We start from the raw sequence: 26,937 nt of genomic DNA on the forward strand, positions 1-26,937 counted from the left end.
GTATCAGTCTTCCCAGCCTGGTGCAGGTCTACAATTTTGTTTCTGGTGTCCTTCGACAGCTCTTTGGTCTTGGCCATAGTGGAGTTTGAAGTGTAACTGTTTGAGGTTGTGGACAGGTGTCTTTTATACTAATAACAAGTTCAAACAGGTGCCATTAATAAAGGTAAAGAGTGGAGGACAGAGGAGCCTCTTGAAGAAGAAGTTACAGGTCTGTGAGAGCCAGAAATCTTGCTTGTTTGTAGGTCACCAAATACTTATTATACCAAGGAATTTACCAATTAATTCATTAGAAATCCTACATCATGATTTCCTGTATTATTTCCCCCCATTCTGTCTCTCACAGTTGAAGTGTACCTATGATGAAAATTACAGGCCTCTCTCGTCTTTTAAAGTGGGAGAAGCACAATTGGTGGATGACTAAATGCTTTTTTGCCCCACTGTATGTTTATTATAATATATCCTGTTCATTTGCACTGTTATTACACTATAGTTGCACTGCACTGTGGAAAGGTTTAACCATTTCAGGACCAAGCCATTTTTCACCTTTCTACCCAGGCCATTTTTAGCAAATCTGACGTGTGTCACTTTATGTGGTAATAACTTTAAAACGCTTTTACTTTCGGGCCATTCTGAGAATGTTTTCTCATCACATATTGTACTTCATGACAGTGGTAAAATTGAGTAAAAAAAATTTCATTTTTATTTATAAAAAAATACAAATTTTTCCCAAAATTTTGAAACATTCGCAAATTTTTAAATTGTAATTTCTCTACTTTTATAATAGATAGTAACAAAAATACAAAAATAGTTACTACATTCCCCATATGTCTACTTCATGTTTGGATCATTTTGTGAATGCCATTTCAGAAAATTTTCAAAACCCACTTTTTGAGGACCAGTTCAGGTCCGAAGTCACTTTGTGAGGCTTACATAATAGAAACCACCCAAAAATGACCCTATTTTAGAAACTACACCCCACAAGGTATTAAAAACAGATTTTACAAACTTTGTTAACCCTTTAAGAATTAATGGAAAATGGAGATGAAATTTCAGAATTTCACTTTTTGGGCAGATTTTCCATTTTAGTAAAAAAAATTCCACTAACAAAGTAAGGGTTAACAGGCAAACAAAGCTCAATGTTTATTGCCCTGACTCTGTAGTTTACAGATACACCCCATATGTGGTCGTAAACTGCTGTACGGGCACACAGCATTGTGCAGAAGGAAAGGAACGCCATATGGTTTTTGGAAAGCAGATTTCACTGGGATAATTTAAAGCTGCCATGTCACATTTGAAGACCCCCTGATGCACCCCTAGAGTAGAAACTCCAAAAAATGACTACATTTTGGAATAGGTGGAAGGTGGAAGTTTTGTTGGTACTATGGGTACATATGATGCTCTATATTACACTTTTTGTGAGGCAAGATATAAAAATAGCTGTTTTGGCACCGTTTTTATTTTTTGTTAGATCATGTGGTATTTTTATAGAGCAGGTTGTTATGGATCCGTCAATACCTAATATGTGTACTTTTTTTTATTTATTTATGTTTTACACAATGACAGCATTTTCTTATTAAAAAAAAAAAAATCATGTTTCAGTGTCTCTATATTCTGAGAGCCCCAGTTTATTTTTTTGGGCTATTGTCTAAAGTAGGGTCTCATTTTTTGAGGGATTAAATTATGGTTTGATTGGTACTATTTTGGGGTGTGTATGACTTTTTGATTGCTTGCTATTACACTTTTTGTGATGTAAGGTGACAAAAAAGGATTTTGACACCGTTTTTTTTTTTTTTTTTACGGTGTTCACCTTAAGGGTTAGGTCATGTGATATTTTTATAGAGCAGGTCGTTACAGACGTGGCAATACCTAATATGTATACTTTTTTTTATTTATGTAAGTTTTACACAATGATAAATAATTATGTTTTAGTGTCTCCATAGTCTGAGAGCTATAGTTTTTTCAGTTTTTAGATGATTGTCTTAGGTAGGGAATCATTTTTAGTGGGATGAAATAAAGGTTTGATTGGAACTATTTTGGGGTGCATATGACTTTTTGATTGCTTGCTTTTACTTTTTTTGTGATGTAAGGTGACAAAAAATAGCTTTTTTGACACTTTATTTTTACGGTGTTCATCTGAGGGGTTAGGTCATGTGATATTTTTATAGAGCAGGTAGTTACGGACATGGCAATAACTAATATGTATACTTTTTAATTTATGTAAGTATTACACAATTATATCATTTTTGAAGCAAAAAAAAAAATGATGTTTTCGTGTCTCCATAGTCTAAGAGCCGTAGTTTTTTAAGTTTTTGGGCGATTGTCTTAGGTAGCATTTAATTTTTACTGGATGAGATGACGGTTTGATTGGCACTATTTTGGGGTGTATATGACTTTCTGATCGCTTGCTATTACACTTTTTGTGATGTAAGGTGACAAAAAATGACTTTCTTGACCCCATTTTTATTTTAAAAAATTTACAGTGTTCACCTGAGCTGTTAGTTAATGTGGTATTTCTATAGAGCAGGTTGGTACGAATGCGGCAATACCTAATATGTCTACTTTTTTTTTTTTTACATTTAACACAATAAAATCTTTTTTGAAACAAAAAAAATCGTGTTTTATTGTCTCCATAGTCTGAGAGCTATAGTTTATTTATTTTTTTGGGCGATTGTCTTAGGTAGGAGCTAATTTTTTTTGGGATGAGGTGATGGTTATATTGGAACTATTTTGGGGGGCATATGCCTTTTTGATTTCTTGGTGTTGCACTTTTAGTGATGTAAGGTGACAAAAAAAGTTTTTTTAGCACAGTTTTTATTTTTTTTTGACGGGGGTTAGGCCATGTGATATTTTTATAGAGCTAGTCAATTCGGAGGTGGCGATACCTAATATGTCTACTATGTTTTTTTCCCTATTTTTTACAATTTTGTTTTTTACTTTATTTTGGGGAAAATACGTTAGTTTTTTTTTTACTTGAAACTTAAAAAAAATGTAAAGCTTTATTTTTTAAACTTTTTTTTCACAGAATTTTTTTGTCCGACTCTGGGAATTTAACTTTTGGGGGTCTGATCCCCTTTACAATGCATCACGATACTTCTGTAGATTCCATATATTTGTTATATATTATTCGTATATTATACATTTTTACTAGCAATCCACTTCAGATTTTAGCTATATACTTTTTGGGCAATCAACTCCATAACTTAGCAGACATCTTAAAAATGTATAAAATTAACCAAACTTGTTTAATTAATAGTAGCCACCGACAAAGGAGTTTAGCTAACTCCGAAATGCGTTTGGTGTATTTTATGCAATACCATAGCATTACATTGATAAAATATTCTTGCTAGTGACTTTTTCAATAGCCACAGTGCGCCACATATTAACATATTTTGAACTGCAGAGTCTGTATGTTGACATGGGCAGTCATAGATGAGGAAAGCTCTGTTCATGGCCGACGCTGCAGCCTAGTAAAGATTAGATTCTCGGTAGCCAACGCTGCATAAAGACACGTGGATCAGACATATCAGAGGAGTCAAACAACAGCTCGTGTAACCACACCGCTGCCATTACGGTGTGGATCTCAAACAGAACAGGTAAATCCGTACAACAGGAGGGGGTAAGGCGCATAGTGCATCAAACATATGGAACTATACTTCTATTTAAAATACATGTGGCTACAACTAATGTGGTGATATTTAAACAACTATACAGTACACATTGCTCCAATATATCACTATTAATTTTTGATTATTATTTTAATTGTGAGGGCCCCATAGCCGCCTTATAATTATAGTTAACTTCTTGTCAGTGTTTACACATGCTCTAGATAAAGGAAGATTCCCAGATAGGTTATTGTTTAATTTATAGATTCTATTTCTTATTATTTTTAGTAGGCAAGTCATATTTACATAGATATACACAGTCATTTGTACAAACTGTGGCAGAAAGTGAGAGTGCCGACTGTTTTACTTTATAATTATGTTTCTGTTTATACTGTGCTTCTCCACTCCACCCATTCCACTAGAAGATTCTAGTTCAGGTAGAAACTGTATATAAGGAGAGCAGTCAGAGCCCCTAGTTGTCTGCAGATAGGGACCAGTGTTTAGTAAGAGAGACTCTGCCAGACTGACTAAAAGAAGACGGGGATAGTCCACCACAGATCCTGGGTCACCAGCCCTGTGATACGAGAGAGAGGGAGGAAGAGGGAGAGCCTAGTATGCTACTATGCTTCTCTGGGTTTCTCAACAATATATGCGTTGTCTGAGGAGGGTACAAGGATATATATATATATACATATACATAACTAGAGATAAACAAATCAATTCTATCAATATGGAATTCATCCTGAATTTTCTATTCTAAGAAACCCAAATATTTTGCAATTCAAGAGAGACCCATATTTGGAAAGCATGTGCAATTCAGCTTTCTTTCCAAAAAGGATTAACAGTCATTGCTTAGCCTTTTAAAACAGACTTACATAGCATCACTAGAAAAATAGCTAAAAATAGGCCTCACCTGCGACCACTGGATGGATACATGAGTGCCCGATGCTCCCAGTGTTAATTACTGCTGGGAACACAAAGTGGTCGTTATGTACCCAGCCAGCAGCTTTGAGGGGGGCAGTGATCAGTTCACTGAGTATCTTCCCAGGAATGTCTACAGACAGTCCAACCCTGGGAGCAAAGCTGCAGTAACCAGTTCCGTCCAATACACAATGGACAGAGCTGTGTAGTTTCGGAACTGAATGGCACCGAAGCTACCCCTAAACAGCTGATCAATGGAGGTGCAGGGCGTTGGTCCCCTGCTGATCAGATATTGATAGCCTATCTTCAGCATAGGCCATCAATAGTAAAATCCTGACTAACTGTAGATATGGTCCAAGCTAAGTTCAATAAGGTAAATGTGAACAAGGCTCCGGGTCCAGATGGATTACACCCAAGAGTTTTTAAAGAGCTCAGTTCAGTCAGTGCTGTGCCCCTGTTTATAATTTTTAAAGATTCTCTAGGTACTGGTACAGTGACAAATGATTGGCGCAAGGCAAATGTGGTGCCCATATTTAAAAAAGGATCTAGGTCCTCCACAGGTAATAATAGTCCAGTTAGTTTAACTTCTGGTGTGGGAAAAATGTTTTAAGGGCTCTTAAGTGACTATATACAGGAGTATGTGACTGTAAATAATAGGTGATAACCAGCATGGGTTTACCAAGGACAGAAGTTGTCAGACTAACCTGATTTATTTTTATGAGGAGGTGAGTAGTAGCCTGGACAAAGAAACGGCTGTGGATGTAATGTTTCTGGCTTTTGATACTGTCCCTCATAGACGTTTAATAGGTTAAGTAAGGTCTATAGGCTTGGAAATTATAGTTTATAACTGGATTGAACACTGGCTGAGGGACCAGGCCCAGAGAGTTGTGGTCAATGATTCCTATTCAGAATGGTCCCAGGTTATAAGTGGTGTACCCCAAGGTTCAGTGCTGGGCCCTCTATTGTTTAATTTATTTATTAATGATATCGAGAACAGGATTAATAGCACCATTTCTATTTTTGCAGATGACACCAAGCTATGTAGTACTGTACAGTCTATGGAAGATGTCCATAAACTACAAGCTAACTTGAACACTCTAAGTGATTGGGCATCAACTTGGCAAATGAGGTTCAATGTGGATAAACGTAAAGTTATGCATCTTGATAGTAATAATCTCCGTGCTTCATATGTCCTAGGGTAGGGCATGTAACACTGGGGGAGTCACTGGTAGAGAAGAATTGGGTGTCCTTGTAGATAGTAGTTCATATAGCAGATGCTTCTAAGGCCACCAGGATATTGTCATGCATTAAACGAGGCATGGACTCGCGGGGCAGGGATGTAATATTTTCACTTTACAAAGTTTTGGTGCTGCTAATCTGGAATATGCAGTCCAGTTCTTGGCACCAATCCATAGAAAGAACGCTCTGCAGCTGGAAAAAGTACAGAGGAGAGCGACTAAATTGATAAGGGGCATGGAGAGTCTTAGTTATGAAGAAAGATTAAAAGACTTACATTTATTTAGTTTTGAGAAGAGACGTCTAAGGGAGGACATGATTAACCTGTACAAGTATATAAATGGGTCATACAAAAAATTTGTCGAAAAGCTGTTCCATGTGAAATGCCCTCAAAAGACAAGGTGGCACTGCCTCCGACTGGAGAAGAAAAAGTTCACCAGAAGCGTCAAATCTTCTTTACTGTAAGAACTGTGAATCTGTGGAATAGACTTCCTCGGGACGTGGTTACAGCAGGAACAGTGGACAGTTTTAAAAAGGGTTTAGATGAATTCTTAAAAGTAAATTACATTAATGCTTATGAAAATGTGTAGAAATCTGAGTCTCACTTCCTTCTGGGATTTGGGTCCCCAACTATCCCTTGGTTGAACTAGATGGACTTATGTCTTTTTTTAACCATATTAACTATGTAACCCCTTTGGCATTGTCTACTTTGAAAAACATCTCCAAAATACCGTAAGCTGATCAGCTAAATACAGGATATTCTACAACTGTAATCTATGGGGAATCTAGATGATAGTGCTCAACTCCCTTGCACCACCACCACAGGGGAAATTAAACAGTACACATTTGCCCAGATTTTCTAATTGTAAAGACGGTATACACTTAAACAGGCTGTCTAGATCTACACCAGATTTATCACAGGGGCTCAGGCTGGATGATAAATCTGGTGCAGGGATAAACACTTTTCTCTGACTCTATACCAACTATTGGTTGGCTTACCTTAAAACAGATTTTTACACCAAAATGTTGGTGAAAAATGGTTCAACTTAGGATCGCCCCCTTTCTGACAGTGTTCCACCCATTTTTCACTAAGTCTTGTCCCCATGTTGAGCATGTTTGAAAAAAAGTGTAGAAACCTTACATGCGCCAAATTGCACCAATTTGCACCACCTTTTTTTAGCAGATTTTTGGCACATACACATTAGTAAATCTGGGTTAGTGTCTTCTGACATTGTCATTCTATGTACTCCACAGACACATGAGCTCTCCAGAGCATTTATTTTTCATTATTTATATATATACAGGGAGTGCAGAATTATTAGGCAAGTTGTATTTTTGAGGATTAATTTTATTATTGAACAACAACCATGTTCTCAATGAACCCAAAAAACTCATTAATATCAAAGCTGAATATTTTTGGAAGTAGTTTTTAGTTTGTTTTTAGTTTTAGCTATTTTAGGGGGATATCTGTGTGTGCAGGTGACTATTACTGTACATAATTATTAGGCAACTTAATAAAAAACAAATATATACCCATTTCAATTATTTATTTTTACCAGTGAAACCAATATAACATCTCAACATTCACAAATATACATTTCTGACATTCAAAAACAAAACAAAAACAAATCAGTGACCAATATAGCCACCTTTCTTTGCAAGGACACTCAAAAGCCTGCCATCCATGGATTCTGTCAGTGTTTTGATCTGTTCACCATCAACATTGCGTGCAGCAGCAACCACAGCCTCCCAGACACTGTTCAGAGAGGTTTACTGTTTTCCCTCCTTGTAAATCTCACATTTGATGATGGACCACAGGTTCTCAATGGGGTTCAGATCAGGTGAACAAGGAGGCCATGTCATTAGATTTTCTTCTTTTATACCCTTTCTTGCCAGCCACGTTGTGGAGTACTTGGACGCGTGTGATGGAGCATTGTCCTGCATGAAAATCATGTTTTTCTTACCTTGCAGACTTCTACCTGTACCACTGCTTGAAGAAGGTGTCTTCCAGAAACTGGCAGTAGGACTGGGAGTTGAGCTTGACTCCATCCTCAACCCGAAAAGGCCCCACAAGCTCATCTTTGATGATACCAGCCCAAACCAGTACTCCACCTCCACCTTGCTGGCGTCTGAGTCGGACTGGAGCTCTCTGCCCTTTACCAATCCAGCCATCTGGCCCATCAAGACTCACTCTCATTTCATCAGTCCATAAAACCTTTGAAAAATCAGTCTTGAGATATTTCTTGGCCCAGTCTTGACGTTTCAGCTTGTCTGTCTTGTTCAGTGGTGGTCGTCTTTCAGCCTTTCTTACCTTGGCCATGTCTCTGAGTATTGCACACCTTGTGCTTTTGGGCACTCCAGTGATGTTGCAGCTCTGAAATATGGCCAAACTGGTGGCAAGTGGCATCTTGGCAGCTGCACGCTTGACTTTTCTCAGTTCATGGGCAGTTATTTTGCGCCTTGGTTTTTCCACACGCTTCTTGCGACCCTGTTGACTACTTTGAATGAAACGCTTGATTGTTCGATGATCACGCTTCAGAAGCTTTGCAATTTTAAGAGTGCTGCATCCCTCTGCAAGATATCTCACTATTTTTGACTTTTCTGAGCCTGTCAAGTCCTTCTTTTGACCCATTTTGCCAAAGGAAAGGAAGTTGCCTAATAATTATGCACACCTGATATAGGGTGTTGATGTCATTAGACCACACCCCTTCTCATTACAGAGATGCACATCACCTAATATGCTTAATTGGTAGTAGGCTTTCGAGCCTATACAGCTTGGAGTAAGACAACATGCATAAAGAGGATGATGTGGTCAAAATACTCATTTGCCTAATAATTCTGCACGTAGTGTATATATTTTTTGTAAAACAGGCAAGGGATTTAATGTATTATTTACATCAATAGAATGTTGTGAACATTCTGATCATTCCTACTATTATAGAAAGGCAGTTCTTTTTATTGTTTCCTGAATCTGTGTATCCGTCTTAAAACTAATATATGTGACATTAATTCCTACAGCTGTGGAGTCTCATATTGATTAGCACTTCACCGTTGCTTAGAATAATTCAGTCCTGCTTCACTGATCATCAGTCAGTTTATTCCTTCCTGACTTTAGGGCTAGACATTATTGTAGGACAGGACAGGTGGCAGGAAATGCTCGGGGGAGGGAAATGAACCCGTCTGACTACAATAAAGTCAGAATGCAACCAATGAATGGGGATTATATTTTAGTTCTGGACTGATCCCCTACACTACAGATAGTATCAAATAACTCAATTCCAAGCCTATTAATAAATGCAGTGTGTGCAGTAACCTGTAACAATTATGCAGGTGGCACTGTTGTTGTTACTTTTTGCAGTTTAGATGTAGCAGTTCTGAGTTGCACATTTGCCATAATTCGGTGTACAGAGGCGTCACAAAATCTTTTTTTTAAATAAGCCTTCAGCTGGAAAACATCTTTACAATTCTTTCTAATGAATCAATTCATTGCTAATCATTAACAGCAATTTATTCTCTGAGCGAATATTCTATGTAGGAATGGAGGAGGATGCTGAAATGGAAAAAAAATAAAAATAAAAATGATCCTTCAATGCAATAACCCATTGAAGTCCAGATAAAACAATAGACTGATACAATTCTCTACAGTAATAGACAATGTATATATATAAAAGGACATTTTATAATTTATCTGCAGTATCTATCTATCTTCTATGTATCATATTAGCATATTTGAATCATCTGGTATCATAAACCCTGTTTTCTGCCAATATAAAATCCATTTTAAAAGGCATCATCATCACATCTCTTTAACACCAGAATGGTCAGGTTCACAGCAGATCATGATGCCCCTTGTGTTATTCTCTCCCATGCATGCTGACATAACATGACTGTGCTGATTCCAAGTTGGCTAGGTGCATCAGCTCCTGCCCTGCCCATCCATCCAGCTCTCAGACAGGCTGTTACCTGGGAGCTGCCTCTTCATCCTCACATCCCCCTCCTCCTCCTCCTCCTGGAAACCCACGTGATCTTACATCTGCCTGAGAAGAAGAAAAGGGGAGAATGAGAGCACACAGCGGAATGGAAGCGCTTTCATCCACAGCCAGAATCAGCACCACAGCCCTGGAGAGCCTCAGCAAGTGCAGCAGCCTCTCACAGCCTGAGACCTGTTGTATTCTCCTGCATTGCCCACAGTAGACCAGACTTGGACTCAACTTTTGCAGGTTCCCCCTCCCTATCCAGCCCTGCAGTTAATGGCATTGTCAAGGAAGAGCTATGCTTGACAAGTGGATGTCTTTTTGTCAGCGGAGATCAGGCTGTGGGGGCTGATCTGGACCAATTTCTGACTTCCCAACTCATTCCTGCTGCTCCTTTGTCCACCCATCTTCCATACACACAGCGCAGGCAGGCGTGCATGGATTAGTTGCTGGGAAGATGCCTGTTATGAAAGGTTTGCTGGCCCCCCAGAACACTTTCTTGGATACCATAGCTACTAGATTCGACGGAACCCGTAAGTGATCTTAAAATCTGGTAATAGAATGCCATGCATCCCTAATACATACCTCTATGGATCCCCATGTGGCTCACATAGTGCCTTGCTATGTATGGTGGAAGCTTGTGGAGCACTTTGGTCCTTGGAAACTGTAGGTGCCTGATCCTTATTTTAAACAAGATAGGGAAGCATCAAAGGTAGACCTGTTCATACCCATGGATGTGAACCAGGCAGGGTTATGCTTTTACTCACTTGTGACCTGCTTGCACCTTCCAGTTGCCTTTAGACTGAATGAGTACTGTATGTCTCATGGTAACTTCCTTTACCTAGTATTATGTCCTCACATCTCATTCTAGCAGACTGTAGTGAGTCTTTAGTAGAAACTCAATCCCCTCAAGAGCATGCAATATTTAAAATGAGTTATATGACTTGTTTAACCCTTTGGGTGCCTACATGCAGAGGTTTCTAGAAGCATGCCTGAATGCAAGGTATGGCCATGGCAGTCAAACCAAGGAATGCAATGTCTACCAGTAGAATTGACTTAACCCAAGAGCTACTCTCTCTCTCTCTCTCTCTCTCTCTCTCTCTCTCTCTCTTTCACTTGCAACCATTGTATTCAATGTAGATTACCCTGTAATTAAATGATCCCTGGAAATGGATAACAGATCTCTTGGGTGAAATGTATGCTTTTAAATGAAATGAAGCTGATTATGTCCTTATTTGATATGTTGTATCATAATTATTGTATTATGTTGCAAACACCACAGTTGGTTCTTAGCATGAACACAATCTTGATCAAATATGCCTCACCTCCCGCCCTGTTCCTTTTGCCCTAAGGCTGGCAGCATGCCCACAATTTCTAGCTGCTTTGAAAAGTACATCAGTGCACTCAGCCTTTTAAACTATTCAAGTTCTATCTAAAACTGCTCTGGAGACTCCTCAACATCCAGCTGGTTAGGACACCTTCCCATCCGCGTTGGAGGCTCTGTTCAGGGCTTCCGTCACAGATTCCATCAAAAAAGAGCGGACAAAAACGTCCTGCATGCAGGAAATGTTTTCTTCCGAAAAAGCGAACACCCAAACGGAAACCAAATGGACCCCCCTTATAGCCTGAGGTTTTTTCATCTCCATGCCTGTCAGTTATGCGCATATCCGGCACTTCCGTTATTTTCGTTGTTCTGCTTCTCTAACGGAGAAGGACAATGGAAAAAAATAAAAAAATAGCTTTGATGTGAACGTGCCCTTAGCAGTTTTCCAATGCAATTATTGAAGCAATGATAGAAGCAAAGCTTAAAAATCTGATTATTGTGGACAATGTAATAGGAGCTAGATGAACCAGATAGTTTGTGATCCTATACTGCATGTGTGTGAAGCAAGGAGAGTGCACATTCTGTAGATAGTATCCTGTTATGTTCCATTTCAATTCCAAGTAATCCCTTTTTCACCCTCTTGGGTTTTACTTTTAAGCTGATGAATTCAGAATCAGCACCATGGACAGAGCAGACCTCATTCCCATGGTGCTGATAGCAGTGCCTGCCTGGATGGGGCTATGCAAGGCGGTAGGAAGGCTGATTTATTCCAACAAATGAGTAACCACAAGCCTTCAGAACAAACGCAGAGCTGCTTCACCCCTCATGTCCATGAAGCAGATTACATAAGGAAATAACCAACTTATCCTGAGATATCCTGAATGCACACAACTCCCCAGGAAGCTGAGCTGTATGAAAATTACATGGAAATCCGACTTGGTTTAGTTTATTCAGCAAAGATTTTCAAATAGGTTCTTGTGTGTTCTGTGTTTAAACAAATCACCCTGGGCTTCATTCTGAAAATGGAGATCAGACCCATATACTAAGAGTCCCCCTGCCCAAAAGGTTGCAATCTAAACGTCTTGTAGATGGCACATTTGGTTTTCTTGACATTTTATTCTATACAGTGTGCTGGGCCGGAGACGTTTGTTTCCTCTCCGATTAATCCCAATGACTGGGAGATGATTGCCTGCAGAAATAGTCGAACAAAGAAATGACAAACCTTGGTGATGTATTCATGTGTAAAGCCTCAACTTTAAATGAAACAGGGCCAGAGGGGGGAAAAAAATAAATTATAATGCAAAAGAAGCTATAAATTGTGCAGAGAGGGATACGTTGGGGGGAGGGGGGAACGTTGCGTTACTTATATATTAATTTTTTTGCCTGAGAAATGGGGCTCATAGACTCAGGAAACACATATTTGCTAATCCAAAGAAATGTAACAGGCCAAGGATGCAGGGAGAACAATTCGACAGCTGGAGGCAGTATTGAAAGGAAGTTTGTATTCTTCTTGGAGATGTAGTGCATCAACAGCTGAATTTTCGGTGAAGAACCAGGGACTTCTGGATGGCATTTGGAATTGAAAAGTTACAAAGCAGGACCCTTTTTATTCACCTAGTCACCTGTATTAGTCATTCAGTGGAAGATACTGACAGTAGCCATATGTCATATACAGCTACAGATGTAGCAGGGTTAGCCCTCAAGCTCTCAACTCAAATCTCTTAACTCATTGCGTTATCTTGAGACAAAAGCCATTGAAAAGCAATTGAAGGTGTTTGCTTAACGCATTTAGTTCAGATAACACGTCTCATAAATCATGAGTGTTAACTCTACTACATCCGTACGCTGCCATTCATAAAACAGAGCTGATAGTTTCATTTGTAAGACAGGACTAAACAGTGGACCAGGGCCGGTTCTAGGAGAAATGGGGCCTTGAGACGAAAAACATTAAGCCCCCCCCATGACACTTGCTGACTTTAACGTCCCCCCATCACTACAGAAATACAGCGCCCCATACCTCTTACATCCAGTGCCACTGTGCTCCCCAATACTATACTGCAGAAACAGATAATACTAGTACCACACAGAGCCCCCCATATAAAATACCCCTTCTTTGTGGCCTCAGTAGAAGCCCCCATACTGCCCCATAATAATGTGCCAGTATCAAGTGCCTCTCTTCCACCTCCCATGTGTCAGTAACAAGCGCCTCTCCATGCCTCCCATGTGCCAGTAACAATTGCCAACCCCCCATGTGCCAGTATCAAGTGCCAACCCCCCATGTGCCAGTATCAAGTGCCAGACCCCCCATGTGCCAGTATCAAGTGCCAACCCCCCCGTGTGCCAGTATCAAGTGCCAACCCCCCATGTGCCAGTATCAAGTGCCAAACCCCCCATGTGCCAGTATCAAGTGCCAACCCCCCCATGTGCCCGTATCAAGTGCCAACCCCCCATGCATGTGCCAGTATCAAGTGCCAACCCCCCATGCATGTGCCAGTATCAAGTGCCAAACCCCCCCACCCCCATGTGCCAGTATCAAGTGCCTCCTGCTCCGGTCGGGTGGTGGGCTTGGGGGCCCCGAAGCACTTGGGGGCCCGGGGGCAATTGCCCCCCTTGCCTATATGTAAGCGCCGGCCCTGCAGTGGACGAAATAGTTATATTTAGTATTTATAGACAGTAGAATATTTATTGACAAGATCTTATGTCTGTGTTTTAGCAGCTAATAAAAAGGGTGGTACATCCTGAATTTTACTAAGCATTAGATGTCTATCCCATTTCCATATTATGCAATGTCTGATTTGCCTGGGCATTCTCTGGAAAGTGTTTGCATACAGCTCTTCCTTGTGATCAGAGGGTGAGGTAAGGCAGCCCTTTAGTGATGCCAAGGTGAATAGAGCAGATGGTAGCAGTCTCTTTGGACAGAAATGCCGTCCCTAGAGGATTTCTTTAGTGTTTAGTAAATTCTAGCAACATAAAGATGGATGGGTGTCAATAATGTAAAACCACTTGAATTACCTTCCAAACATCACTGCACTAAATGCACATTGCATACTGGACACCTCCACTTACTCGTAGGGGACATTGAATTAGCAGATTTCTGCAGCTGAAAAATCTGCTAAACTCTTCTGAACTGAACTGGATTGTTATTTTCTCCTGTGGCAGGAACATGAAATTTTACAAGCCTCAGATGAAATTTGTGCAACAAATCTGCCCAGTGTGAATATGCCCTTACATTTCCAAACCATACTCCTTCTTAGCAAACAGGATGGCATTGAAGCAGAAAGTGCATTCCCCTGGAGGAGAATCAGTGTTCATTTGGCTTGTTTAAATGAGGCTAAGCAGTATGGCATTGGCATGAAAAGATTAGTATAGTTTACAGCAGGCCCGTTGAAAGGACCCAATGAGATAAACCAGCTTTTGGTTCCCAAATTGTGTGCTAGGGTTTTCCTCATTTTTACATTGCTAAATATAAAAAAAACTGTAATAGTTCATTATGTTTAGTATTCCTTCAGACTCAAGTCCCTTGGGCCCACCGGAGGAAATGGTTCTAGGGCACACCTTCTTTGTATATAGGAACTTAAGGAGGTTGTCTCAATTCAGCAAATTGCATTTATCATGTAGAGAAAGTTAATACAAGGCACTTACTAATGTATTGTTATTCTCCATATTGCTTCCTTTGCTGGCTGGATTCATTTCTCCATCACATTACACACTTCTGGTTTCCATAGTTATGATCACCCTGCAATCCAGTTGTGCTTGCAAGATGGACGTGGTGGTTTTCCTTTAATGAACAGATTAGGGTACTTTTACACTAGCGGCAGGACGGATCCGACAGGCTGTTCACCCTGTCGGATCCGTCCTTCCGATATTTCGCTGTGCTGCTGGACCGCTGCTCCGTCCCCGCAGCACGGCAGTTCACGGTGAGAGGCCGCCAGACTAAAAAGTCGGACATGCAGTACTTTTAGTCGGGTTGCCTTACAGAACACCCCTCCCAGTTTTATGTGAACTTTTTCTCAACTATATCATACGTTATTTTGTATCTCTATAGTAAGGAGCTTTACCATCTCTATGTTGCGTTCTTAAATCAACAAAACACAAATCTTATCATCGTCCTAAATTTTAGCTCTTGTTAAAGGACAACTCACGTAAAAGTAAATACGCTTTCTTGATTGAAACCTTTATAAAAATAACATATGTGTTTTGCATGAACTGACAACACAATGTATATTGCACCTAACGTACATATATAACAAGGTGCCATCTGTGCCTTGGTAATAAGGATGCTCCGTGCCACGTCTTTGTACAGCCGTCCCATTGTTTTCATGGTGATGTTATGTATCTTGGTTACAAAATGATATATATTTCTAAGCGTCTATCAAATGTGACATCTCTCTCTGTATATTATGCTGTTTCACAGCCACAATGTTGATTATACGTTAATTTTCCTGTCCGTATTTAGCATGCATACAGTGCTTAAATCTCTGACAGGGATTATGTATACAGTTTATCATTTCTAGTCTTGTTCCTGGAGAATTCTGCATATGCCGTAGGCTGTTATCTTTTGTGATTCTCCAGTGAGTGGGTTCTCCCGAGATGTACAGGAAATGAAGGGGTTTACAAATCTGTTCTCTAAGCCCAGAGTAAATACATATAGTCAGATTTGGGCATTATACTGTATTCCCACCAATAGCTCTTCTATGCTACTGCCAATTAGGTTTAGCGATTTTAGCTTGGCAGCAAACCATGTAAGGTCTTCAGGGCATGGGTTACATAAGCCATCACACTGTATATTCCTACTGAAGTTTCTTGTCCGCATAGGCTGCAGGAAGAAGGAGTGACAGTTTGCAATGTGACCTTTAAACCTTAGTCAGATAGAAGGCATCTGATATATTGAACCATGTTCCTTTATAACATCTCAGTTTGTCCCTAGAATGGAAATAGGATGTGTCATTTTCCATAGATTTATCAAAATCAGGATTTTAGTTGGTGTCCATGCACCGCAGTGGAGATGAGAAAGAAGATATTTATTAAAAATGACTTTCCTAGGCGGCGCAACAAGTAGCGTGAGCTTGACCGCGTCCTCTACTAGCAGCTCTGTTCATTTAGCACCTCACGGTAGCAAGCCTTTAACTGATATGATTGTGAAAAATTAAGTCTTTGCAACCATAATAAGTAGGGGAGGACAGATGGCAAAATTAGACATGTTAATTAAATCCACCTAGTTTACTGAGGATTATGCAATATCGTGAGCTTTAATAAAGCCAGAAATGCTCGCTGCTGCTGCCAGAACAATGGTTAAAGGCGGGCAGCATTTGACTAGTAAAAGCCATGTCTTAAGAAGACACAGTGACATCGGAGAGAAAATTAGAAATGTCACTGCGCCTGGAAAGCGTCTTGATTTGCACCAGAATGTCTGGCGCACACGCTTGATACCCAACTATATCAAGTGTATGCACCTCAATTTTGTTTCATTTCCAACATGATAAATATTAGTTTTTAAATAGAGTAATTTTCCCAAAATTTGGGCTAACTCTCTTTTGTACAAAGAAAAAAATGTGGGGGTTCAGCCCGCACAACCCTATGCAGGTGCAGATTGCTATGGCGAAATACAGATACAAACGCAAAAACACAAATGCAATGGCACTCTGCAAACCAGCACTCTGCCCTGCCTTTATGCTGGATGTTGAATGAGGCATTGGTGTACATTTTGGCCAAAGCGTAATAAGCCACTCACCACGTCAAGGTCGCCTTCATGAGTGGTCCCTAACACTAGTTCCTACCTGTTATGGGCCATGACAGCCACACAAAGTCCAGGGAGCACAGGTACAGCATGCACGCCAAGCACACTCTGCTTTTAACCCCGTCCGGTGCCATTACAGCTTTCATCGGATCCAGGGATGCAAGTACCTAACTCTCTTTTGTGCTTTGGTTTGGCACCGTTTTTGGTGCAATTTTGGACAAAAACTATACCAGTTCCAAGGTGGTCTAAAAAGCAGTGTACAGTTCCGATAATGTAAAGCTCTATGGTTCATTGCAGGGGTGGACTACTGGACATTGAGCTTACAGGGAAATGTTCTGGTCGGCCGAAGTCCAGGGGGCCACCTAAGAACCCCCCGCCCCTTCCCACGGCCACCAGTCCTGTACATAGTGATCTGATGTGCCTATAATTAATTCATGCTAGTAGCATCTGCTACATATGCACCTGGGTGACAGAAGAACGTGCCTTCTTGCATTGAACTGTATTGCCTTTCTCAGGACAGTGAATGCAGCACTATGTATTTGGTTCTGCTGGAGCAATATGTTGTGCTGCACTACATTATCGCTGGCCCCAGCCACTTATTTTGGCCCTGCCTACTTATATTGGCCCAATGGTTCTTCAATTTGGAACAGCCTACAACATGGAGCCACTTTTAGGTTTCTTTTCCAGGACCACTTTAAGGAATTTTTGTGCTGCAACATGTTGCATATTCTCTTCACCACAGATTTAGACACATTTAACAATTCTAATTGTAAATTTGGCGCAAACTTAAAATTGTGCAGGGCACATAATTCTGGTGCAAAATATACCTATGTTAATAAATCTGCACCAACATTTTTATTTGGTTGTATATGTTCCTTCTTAGAGTAACTAGTGCATATATTGTAATGCAGCATGGCAAAGGAACGAGAAGGCTTGGGGGGGGATTGAGTCAATGAAAAGCTTTTCCCCGTTGAAAAGAAGAAACTATTCACATATAATAAAAGCCGTAAATCTCCTGGGCCCCGATGCAAAATATGTAACAGGGCCTCCACTTTCTATGTGCCATTTATAATACTGGTGTCTTCATTTGGGACAGAGGCACCTTTGGGGCCCCCTTAAGCACCAGCACCTAAGGGCGACGGAGACCTCTGCAGCCCAACCATGCCTTTAATACCCAGAACCGGCCACACTTAGTTTGAGGGGATTATGAAATGTCATATAGCATGAAAGATTCTTGCATCCCTTACATCCATATTCAGCAGATTTTTCCAGCACAGGACTGCCGAGCTTATGTAATAGTATTCAGCAGCTCCACATCAGCTCCACGCGAGTCCTGGGGACACATAACGCTAAGAACACTTTATTGGCTGAAGAGTTTGTATTACTTTTTTCAGCAAATTAGATAATCTAATGGGGTACTTAACATGGAGAGAAAAGAGCGAATTGATTTGGCATGAATTGGATTAATAACACTTATCAAAGAGGAAATTATTCTACAACCAAATATGTTTAAAACAATTACATTTTACTTAAAATTGAATAATAAAATCAGTTAAAATAGCGGCAATACATACGCACTAAGAAGGGTTTAGTTCTCAATATGTAATGCATAAGTATATTATAACATAGTAACTAAAGAAAAAAGAGCAGCGCTCACCTGCATTCAGCAATCAAGAAGCACAGACACAGCTTGGACCCGGCTGATACAGCTTTGAAGGAAAAAATGGATGAATGGTCCAGCTTCTGAGGGTACTTTCAAACTTGCGGCAGAGAGATCCGGCAAGTAGTTCCGTCGCCGGAACTGCCTGCCGGATCAGGCAAAACGTATGTAAACCGATGGCATTAGTAAGACTGATCAGGATCCTGATCAGTCTTAAAAATGCCTGATCAGTTGAAAAAATGCATTGAAATGCCGGATCCGTCTTTCCGGTGTCATCCGGCAAAACGGATCCGGCATTTATTTTTTTCACCTTTTTTTCATTCTGCACATGCGCAGACCGGAAGGACAGATCCGGCATTCCGGTATTCTGAATGCCGGATCCGGCAAAATGCATTCAGGCAAGTCTTCAGTTTTTTTCGCCGGAGATAAAACCGTAGCATGCTACGGTTTTATCTTTTGCCTGATCAGTCAAAACGACTGAACTGATTACATCCTGATGCAAACTGAACGGATTGCTCTCCATTCAGAATGCATAGGGATATGCCTGATCAGTTCTTTTCCGGTATAGAGCCCCTAGGACGGAACTCTATGCCGGAAAGGAAAAACGCAAGTGTTAAAGTTACCTAAAATGTTAACTATTATTCTAAGCAGTAACATTTCCATACACAGGGAAAACGGTACGCGGTCTATGCGTTTTGGACCTAACGATTACGGTCCTTACTCATGACATGTTATATATGTGTGAGTCACTGATGACTACTGTTGAGTGAATCGAAGCAAAGTAGAATTCAATCCAAAGTTTAGGAAAAAATTGATTTGCCATGAAGCCGAATTTCCTCACGCTTTGTGCTAACAAATATTTTTTTCTAAAATGGCCGGTAGAGTTGTCTTAGAAAGAAAAAACAAAAAGAAAATAAATACTCACCTCATCCACTTGCTCTCGTAGAGGTAGTCCGCTCCTCTCTTAAGTTGAAAAGACCGTGACTGTGATGATGTCACTGCGCTGTTTCAGCATGATCATGCGGTGATGTCATTGCACTCAGCGCAGGTCCTTTGGCAGGTCTTTTCCACTCAAGAGACTACCTCTGCGCTAGCAAGTGGATGAGGTGAGTGCACTAGCGTAGGGATCAGCAACCTTTTGCACGCCAGCTGCTGTAAAACTACAACTCCCAGCATTCAAACATGCTCTGCTGATCTCACAACTCCCATATAAGTGAATGGAGCATTCTGGGAGTTGTAGTTTCAGAACATCTAGAGTGTCGGAGGTTGCTGATCCCTGCAATAGCGTATTACTGTTTAAGTGCCCGTTAAAAATGCCCGTTGATTGATAGGCTGAATAGGGTTTTAACATTATAATTCATCATGAATTAAGTCATAACAAATTAAATTTCATGTCAAAATTTGGTGAAGCTGCGGAATAGAATTTTTCAAAACTCTGCTCATCTCTACTGATGACTATAAAACAACCCCAATGCGCCTGCTTTGTGGGAATATATAAATATATACACACATACTGTACATAAGATATATATATATATATATATATATATATTTTTTTTTTATAACACCAAACCTGTTGCTACTCCTTTTGAATCGCTTGCTAAAAAGCCATTGTTTCTACCAATACCACTGCGTGTGTATAGACACCTGCAGGCATCTGCTCTCCAAAAGGGATAATTGTTTGAATTTTTTTTTTTTTTAAGTGATAAAGATAAATAGGACAGTGCGGTGTGTTTTTAAACATTTTTTTTTTTACTACTGTTTACCATCTATGACACTGGCTGACCGGTTCCATGTGCACTTGGCAGCTGAAGGCATCTGTGTTGGTCCCATGTTCATATGTGTCCATATTGCTGAGAAACATGATGTTTTAATATATGCAATTGATCATCTAGGAGCAACGGGGGCGTTACCATTACACCTAGAGGCTCTGCTCTTTCTACAACTGCCACGCTCCTTACACTTTGATTGCCAGGGCTAGGTCGGTGTAATGAGGTTGTTACTGCCTTTCCATTGGGAAATGTTTTTTTTACAGTAGAAATCACCCATGGGACAAGCACAGATGCCATCAGCTGCCAGGTCAGCCAGTTTCATAGGTGCAAATCTGCTGACAGATGCCCTTTAAAGTTAGCAAGTTGATGCTGTTTGAGAAAGCAGAAAAGATAATGTCTTGTGTTGGTTTGTGACCATGGTGTAGACCAGGCATGCTCAACCTGCGTCCCTCCAGCTGTTGTAAAACTACAACTCCCATTATGCCCTGCTGTATCCTGATAGCTGTAGGTTGTTCGGGCGTGCTGGGAGTTGTAGTTTTGCAACAGCTGGAGGGACTCAGGTTGAGCATGCCTGGTGTAGAAGACCACCAATAAATTTGCTCTGGAGACACAAAGTATAAATCTGAGATTGGTGGCTACCTAGAAGCACATGTCAAATAAGTAGATGTCATAGTTAAAGCTTTCAAGAAATTTGGACATATGGCAATCAGGGACATCCATGGGTCTGTCTCCACAATGTAAGAAGGGAGAGAAAAAAATATATCATTTTTAAAAGAGAGGTAAAGGTATATATTAAGGGTACATGCCTGAAATATAAAGAAATGTGACGCCAGAGGGTGGGTAGAACACCAAGTGGATAAAAATAGGATAAGGAATATTTGAGGGAATGCTGCCTAGTGGTCAGAGTATAGCATGGCTAACGCGCAGGAATCAATGGATAAACGGTTTAGAATGAATAATGGAGGCTCAAATAAGAGGGCACTCCAGGACGCCACAAATAACCGAAAAAAAAATGTAAACCACTATAATAGCGCATTCCTGTGTCTGAATGAATCCAGTGAGAAGAGAATAGATACAGTAAGGAGAAATAAGGTAGTATTCAATTCTCATACATCCATTGGACAATTCTGGATAAAAATACTGAATTCACTGGGGGGTGTCTGTTGGACAAAGATCAAGACATCTTCAGACAGAGCCCCCCTGGCCGGGTTCGCTTGTAGAATGGTAGAAATGACGGCAGCGTCTGGTCTTTTTTCCTTTATTCAAATAACTCACAGGACTTAACGCGTTTCGAGGTAAAGCCCCCTTTTTCAGGAGTGATACAAATAAAGTGCTTACACATGTACATTCAACACCAGCCATTTATACCATTCAATATATTCAAGAAAAAGCAAAAAAAAAGCAGCAAAAAAAGCGGGAATCCAAAACCGGACGCCATGCGAGGTGTCACTTCCGGTTGTGTGCATTTCACCTTTGAACATATGCTTATACTAACTAAATAAATATATAATTAATTTCAGGAGGGAGGGTGGATATCTAAAGTCCTGGCTGACTGACAAAGTCCAATTTCATATGTAGGTGCAGTGGGAGGGTGCGTGTAGGAAGCGGCACTGGACGGGATGCCGCTTCCTGTCTTATGCGTCGTCACTTCTGGGTGACGTGCATGGGGAACGCACAGAACCTGGCTAAGGAAGTGAAGATGGATTTAGACATGCGCTCCACAGTGGAGCGCAGCGATATTATGCCATTTCTATACGTTTGATTAGATGTATTAATTATATAAAGAAACAAAATATAGTAAAATAAGGTATTACCCTGTTTGTTTTAAGGGGAGATATCCTTTGGAATGAAATTCTATTGGGGAGTACAGTTGTAATGAGATCATAAGGGATTATCAATCATATAGGAATTAATTACGGCAAATATATTATACATAAAAAGATATAAAAAAAATTATTAAATTCATATATTAAAAAAGGGTATTCATGAAGCATATATATATATATATGGTATAAAAATATATGAATAAATATAAATGCCTAGTAATAAAAACATATGAATACACAGAAAAAAAATACATACATATAAAGGAATAAATCAATAAATAGATGAATAAAAATATATCCGATCAAGGTAAAATGGTGTGTAAAAATACATAAAAGGAAAGATATTTAAATGAAAGAGCCTACAAACACACCCAAAGGAAATGAGTCAATAGTTGGTATACTCTAGTGACTCATTTTAACCAAATGGTGTCAAGGTATTTAAACGGAATATCCAGAACATTTGTCTCCACAAACAAGACTTGTAATGTATTTGAACAAAGTCTTATCTCAGATGAAACAGAAATAGCTGGCGGTTGTACAGTAATCTTCATTAATGAATGTCACTATGACTTGAAACTGAACAGGAGCCTGTTAGAGGTAGCCCAAGAAAGTTGGAGTCCTCAATTATCTTCACCTCACAGATTGAATAGCAGCCTGGCACAGTTCTCTGTAGGCTTATTCTATACCTGTTGAGTGTCACCGGCACCTGTGGCACTGCTACACACATATTGTACATTTGTTTAGTCTATGATTTATGGAGCCTGTTAAGTATCTCAGGCTACTGTCATCACAGATGTACAGACAGATTGAGCTGACACCATTGTGACGAGGACTGCAGCAATTATATACAGGCCCGTGACGCACTGCTTTCCAGCAGAAATAACACTGACTTCTAATGCTGAACATTAAGTATTGCAACAAGATGAATCCAGCGAGCTGGACAATTATGTATTAATTGCTGTCATCTATTGGGCTACAGTACATGTCCTTCAAACAATATTTGAAGGTACAAGGAGTAATAATGTTTACCAAATGTGACACAGTGAGAGGTTTTGTCTGGAAAAACAGGTATTTTCCTCCCAGCATGTGCTGCTGGGCTGATTTACAGCCAGGTGAGGTCAAATACCAGACAGGATTTTAAGTGCCTGTCCAGGTTTTGGCAGCACCTGGCTATCCTTAAATAGGCAGCTGGGCTCAGAAGCGAGGTCTCTGTGTTGGGACCTGGGAGCCTTGTGTCTGGATGAAGGTTGCTGTTGCTATCAGAAAGGACTCTGAGGCAGAATTGCCGCATGGTGTGAATTACCACCAACACCGCCCGGTGACTTTTTGCTTATTTATGACTGCTTGTTTTGTCACTTGCCTAAAGTGTGAATAAAACACTGAACCGTTTGATCTAAAGAACTTGTTGTTACCTCTGTACTACGTCCGCTAATCCTGTCTACCAGAGCGAGTCCCCACAATTGGTGGAGGATGCGAGCAAGACCATATTTTTGGCATCTGCATTTTTCAGGCAAGGTTTTAAGTCGTACATTAAGCCATCTGTATTACAACCAGTCCCCCACAACTAAATGTCCAATCTGCAGCAGCGAGAGACAAACCTGCAGCAATGCAAGGCTAATAAGCAGCAGGAGACTAACCAGTTGCTGCTACAACACGTGATGGCTTTGCAGACAGCAGGAGCAACCCCGAGCGTCCACGATACCTGGAAAGCAGTCCATGCCGCGATTCCTAAGATGACCCCAGCACACGACATCGAAACCTACCTGGTGATGTACGAGAAAGTGGCTATCAGGGAAAAGCTACCCCGTGACCAGTGGGCTGAGGTCGTCCGATTCCCAGCGGGTGTATTTTAACTTGCCGGACAATCAAGTGGCCGACTAACAAAAAGTAAAGGGTGAGATTTTGGCAAGACTGGGGGTGAATGCGTTGGTCCGGGCCCAGCGAGTACATCAGCGGGGGTTTAAGCCGGCTGAGCCTGCAAGGACCCAGTATTATGACTTACTCCATCTCTTGCAAAAGTGGCTACAGCCTGATGTGCTGAGTCCCCTTGCGGTGCTGGATAGACTATTAGCCGATATATTCTGGAGGGCTTTGCCGTATCCTCTCCAGCACTGGTTCAGTGTCTTCTGGCAATGTCCTTAAGATGGTGGACCTGGTGGAAAGCTATGAAGCTACCAGGAATCTAAAGGAGGGTTCTGTCGGGAGAGGGATCGGCAAACCCCAGAAATCTCCACCCCAGGCCCGGACATTTGAGCCAATAAAACCTTCCTGGGATGTTCCCACGGTGGACATAGCTCCGATAGTCTGCTGGCGGTGTCAGGAGCCTGGCCATGTAAGGGCTGACTGTCCCTATCGGGTTGAGCCCATGGACACTAACTATGGTTACCGTCCGTTGCTATATGCCAGGAGGCTGTGTGAAACAGGTACCCTAGAGTCTCTAGATCACTTGTGCCAGGTGGAAGTGGGATACACTCCGGCAGAGGCTCTGCTGGACTCAGGGAGTCTGGTGACCCTAGTAAGGGCTACCCTGGTGCGGTCCACTGAGTATACTGGCCAGTGATGTCCATCCACGGAGACTTAAAAGACTACCTCACCGCGCTGGTGTCTCTAACCACAGTGGCCAGTAGATGGAGCCATGAGGTGGCTGTCACCAGAAATCTACATTATTAACTCATAATAGGGAGAGACTTCCCGGGCTTCCCAGCACTGTGGCCTGCTATGAGAGTGACTGAAACACATGAGACAGGGGTAACCCTGGCAGATTGGCCCGGCTCAGGGGGAGACCAGAACCCTGGGAACCTGAGACCGAAGGGCCAGCGGTAGGTGGAAGATGGGGGGACATCCCTGCTAAGTGTGATGGTGGAAGACGTGGAGGACTTGCCGCCGGGTCCTGAATTGGCAGACCTCAATGTCTCTGTGTATAATTTTGGTACCGCCCAACGTCAAGACTCAAGCCTAGCCCACGCCTGGAAAAATGTGTTAATAGTAGATGGTGAACCACAATAACCTGGGCAGAGTCAGTGTTTCCCCATTTTGTGGTTCATTAAGATATGTTGTATTGAGTAAACCAACTATGGGGTGATCCTATTGAACAGTTGGTTGTCCCCAAGGCTTATTGCAAGCTTGTGTTAGTTCTAGCCCACCAACACGTTCTAAGGAGTCACCTGGGGCTGCAAAAAAAAAATCTGGATCATATTCTTTTTTTTAATCAAATCTTTTTATTTGAGATCAATTTTTTGTGCATTACAACACAAATAACACAACATAGAACCCTTCCCAACCCTCCCTCCCCCTCCCCAGCTCCGAAGTCAAGGTGCAATCCATCTTGGAAATAGTCCACAGCAGGTGTGAGGATATAGTACGACCACCATTCGTCCTGCATGCACTCCAAAACAAACATACTCTACCCTTTTGCTGTACCCTAGCCTGCCAGTTACAGGTGACTGCCATAATCTATTCTTAAACTAAGACAATAAATTACGATGTGAAAATGATCAATCCAGGCATACCAGATTTTGTTAAATTTTTTGTTGTTCCCTCTTTTTTTATATACATACCCCTCAAGTTGCACCAGGGTGTGTATTGCCCCCACTAATTCCTGTTCCTCTGGTGGATCTGGAACAATTCGTCAGGATGCTATGCACTTCCTAGCCTGATATAGGATACGCTGAATTGCCAACTTAACCTCTCTGGTCCCCGTCAGTTCACAAACATAGCCCAGTATACATAGTAAAGGAGAACGATCAACCGTAATCCCGTAGACCTTTGTAATAAGGTCTGCCACACCATTCCAGTATCTACGTAATCGCAGACAATTCATCAAGTGTATGAGGTCAGCAGACATGGCTCCACATCTTGGGCATTTGTCATTAGTACGATACCCCATTTTATATAGCATTGTCGGGGTTCTATACACTCTGTGCAGCAGTAGTAATTGTGAGACCCTATGAGCCCCACTTACCGCTATATCGGGGAAGTCAGCAAGCACCTTCTCCCATTGGTCACCCCGCAAATCTGGAATATACTTTTTCCATTTTTCAAGCAATTGCAATGGATTCTTTTTATGCAAAGCTTCCATTAGGCTAAGATAATACAGCGATATCACTCCCCCCGAACCTCCCCCAGTGGCCGTGAGGTCTATAATTAGATGTTTCTGGGCAGGCATCAGCCTCTCCTGTCGCTCCTGCATTTGTATGGCATGCCTCACTTGCAGATACACATAAAAGAGAGATTTAGGTAGACTAAACTCTTGTTGCAGCTTAGAAAAATCTTCAAGGGATGCGTCATCGAACAACTGACATAGCCTGTCTAGGCCAAATTTCCTCCATGCCCCAGCACAGTTCAGCATACACAATATTGGGCCATATTGGAGTAAATTTTGTGTATCCCGTGATTCCCGCCAGTTTCCTGGTTTTCCACCACACCACATGTATCATACCTAGTATCACATACCGTCGTCCTACTTCTTTAAAAGTCCTGTCCTCTAACGCTGATAGGAGGCATTTTCTATTTAGCAAGTGTTTCACTATTCTACCTGCCTTATTAATCTGTTCTTCCTCGCCCCATCCACTTATGTTCTGCATTTGGGCTGCCAGGTAGTAAACCAAGGGATCAGGGACACTCAGTCCACCTTAAGTGTTAGACCTGCATAGGGTAGCCAGTTTTATTCGAGGGAACCCCTTCTTCCATATTAAATCACTAAAGATCGCGTTAATAGTATAAAACACATTTAGAGGATTCCATAAGGGGGCGTTGTGCAGCACATAAAGAAGCTGGGGCATGAGAATAATTTTTAATAAGTTTGTGCGGCCAACAATCGATAGAGGTAGCTTCGACCAAGACTGTATTTTCCTCCTAAACTTGTCCAATAACGGCATCATATTTA

General features: G+C 41.1%; 1 protein-coding gene across 1 annotated transcript in view; it reads left to right on the top strand.

Annotated features, from left to right (window-relative positions):
* Positions 1–10,190: 10,190 nt before the first annotated feature.
* LOC122945020 (potassium voltage-gated channel subfamily H member 8-like) overlaps positions 10,191–26,937 on the top strand; it is a 687,640-nt gene continuing 670,893 nt past the window's right edge. Inside the window, exon 1 of the mRNA XM_044303816.1 lies at positions 10,191–10,266. Coding sequence (XP_044159751.1) covers positions 10,191–10,266 — 76 coding nt within the window. The remainder of the gene's footprint in view (positions 10,267–26,937) is intronic.

The sequence above is a fragment of the Bufo gargarizans genome, chromosome 8 (genome assembly GCF_014858855.1).
Source record: "Bufo gargarizans isolate SCDJY-AF-19 chromosome 8, ASM1485885v1, whole genome shotgun sequence".
Classification (NCBI taxonomy): Eukaryota; Metazoa; Chordata; class Amphibia; order Anura; family Bufonidae; genus Bufo; species Bufo gargarizans.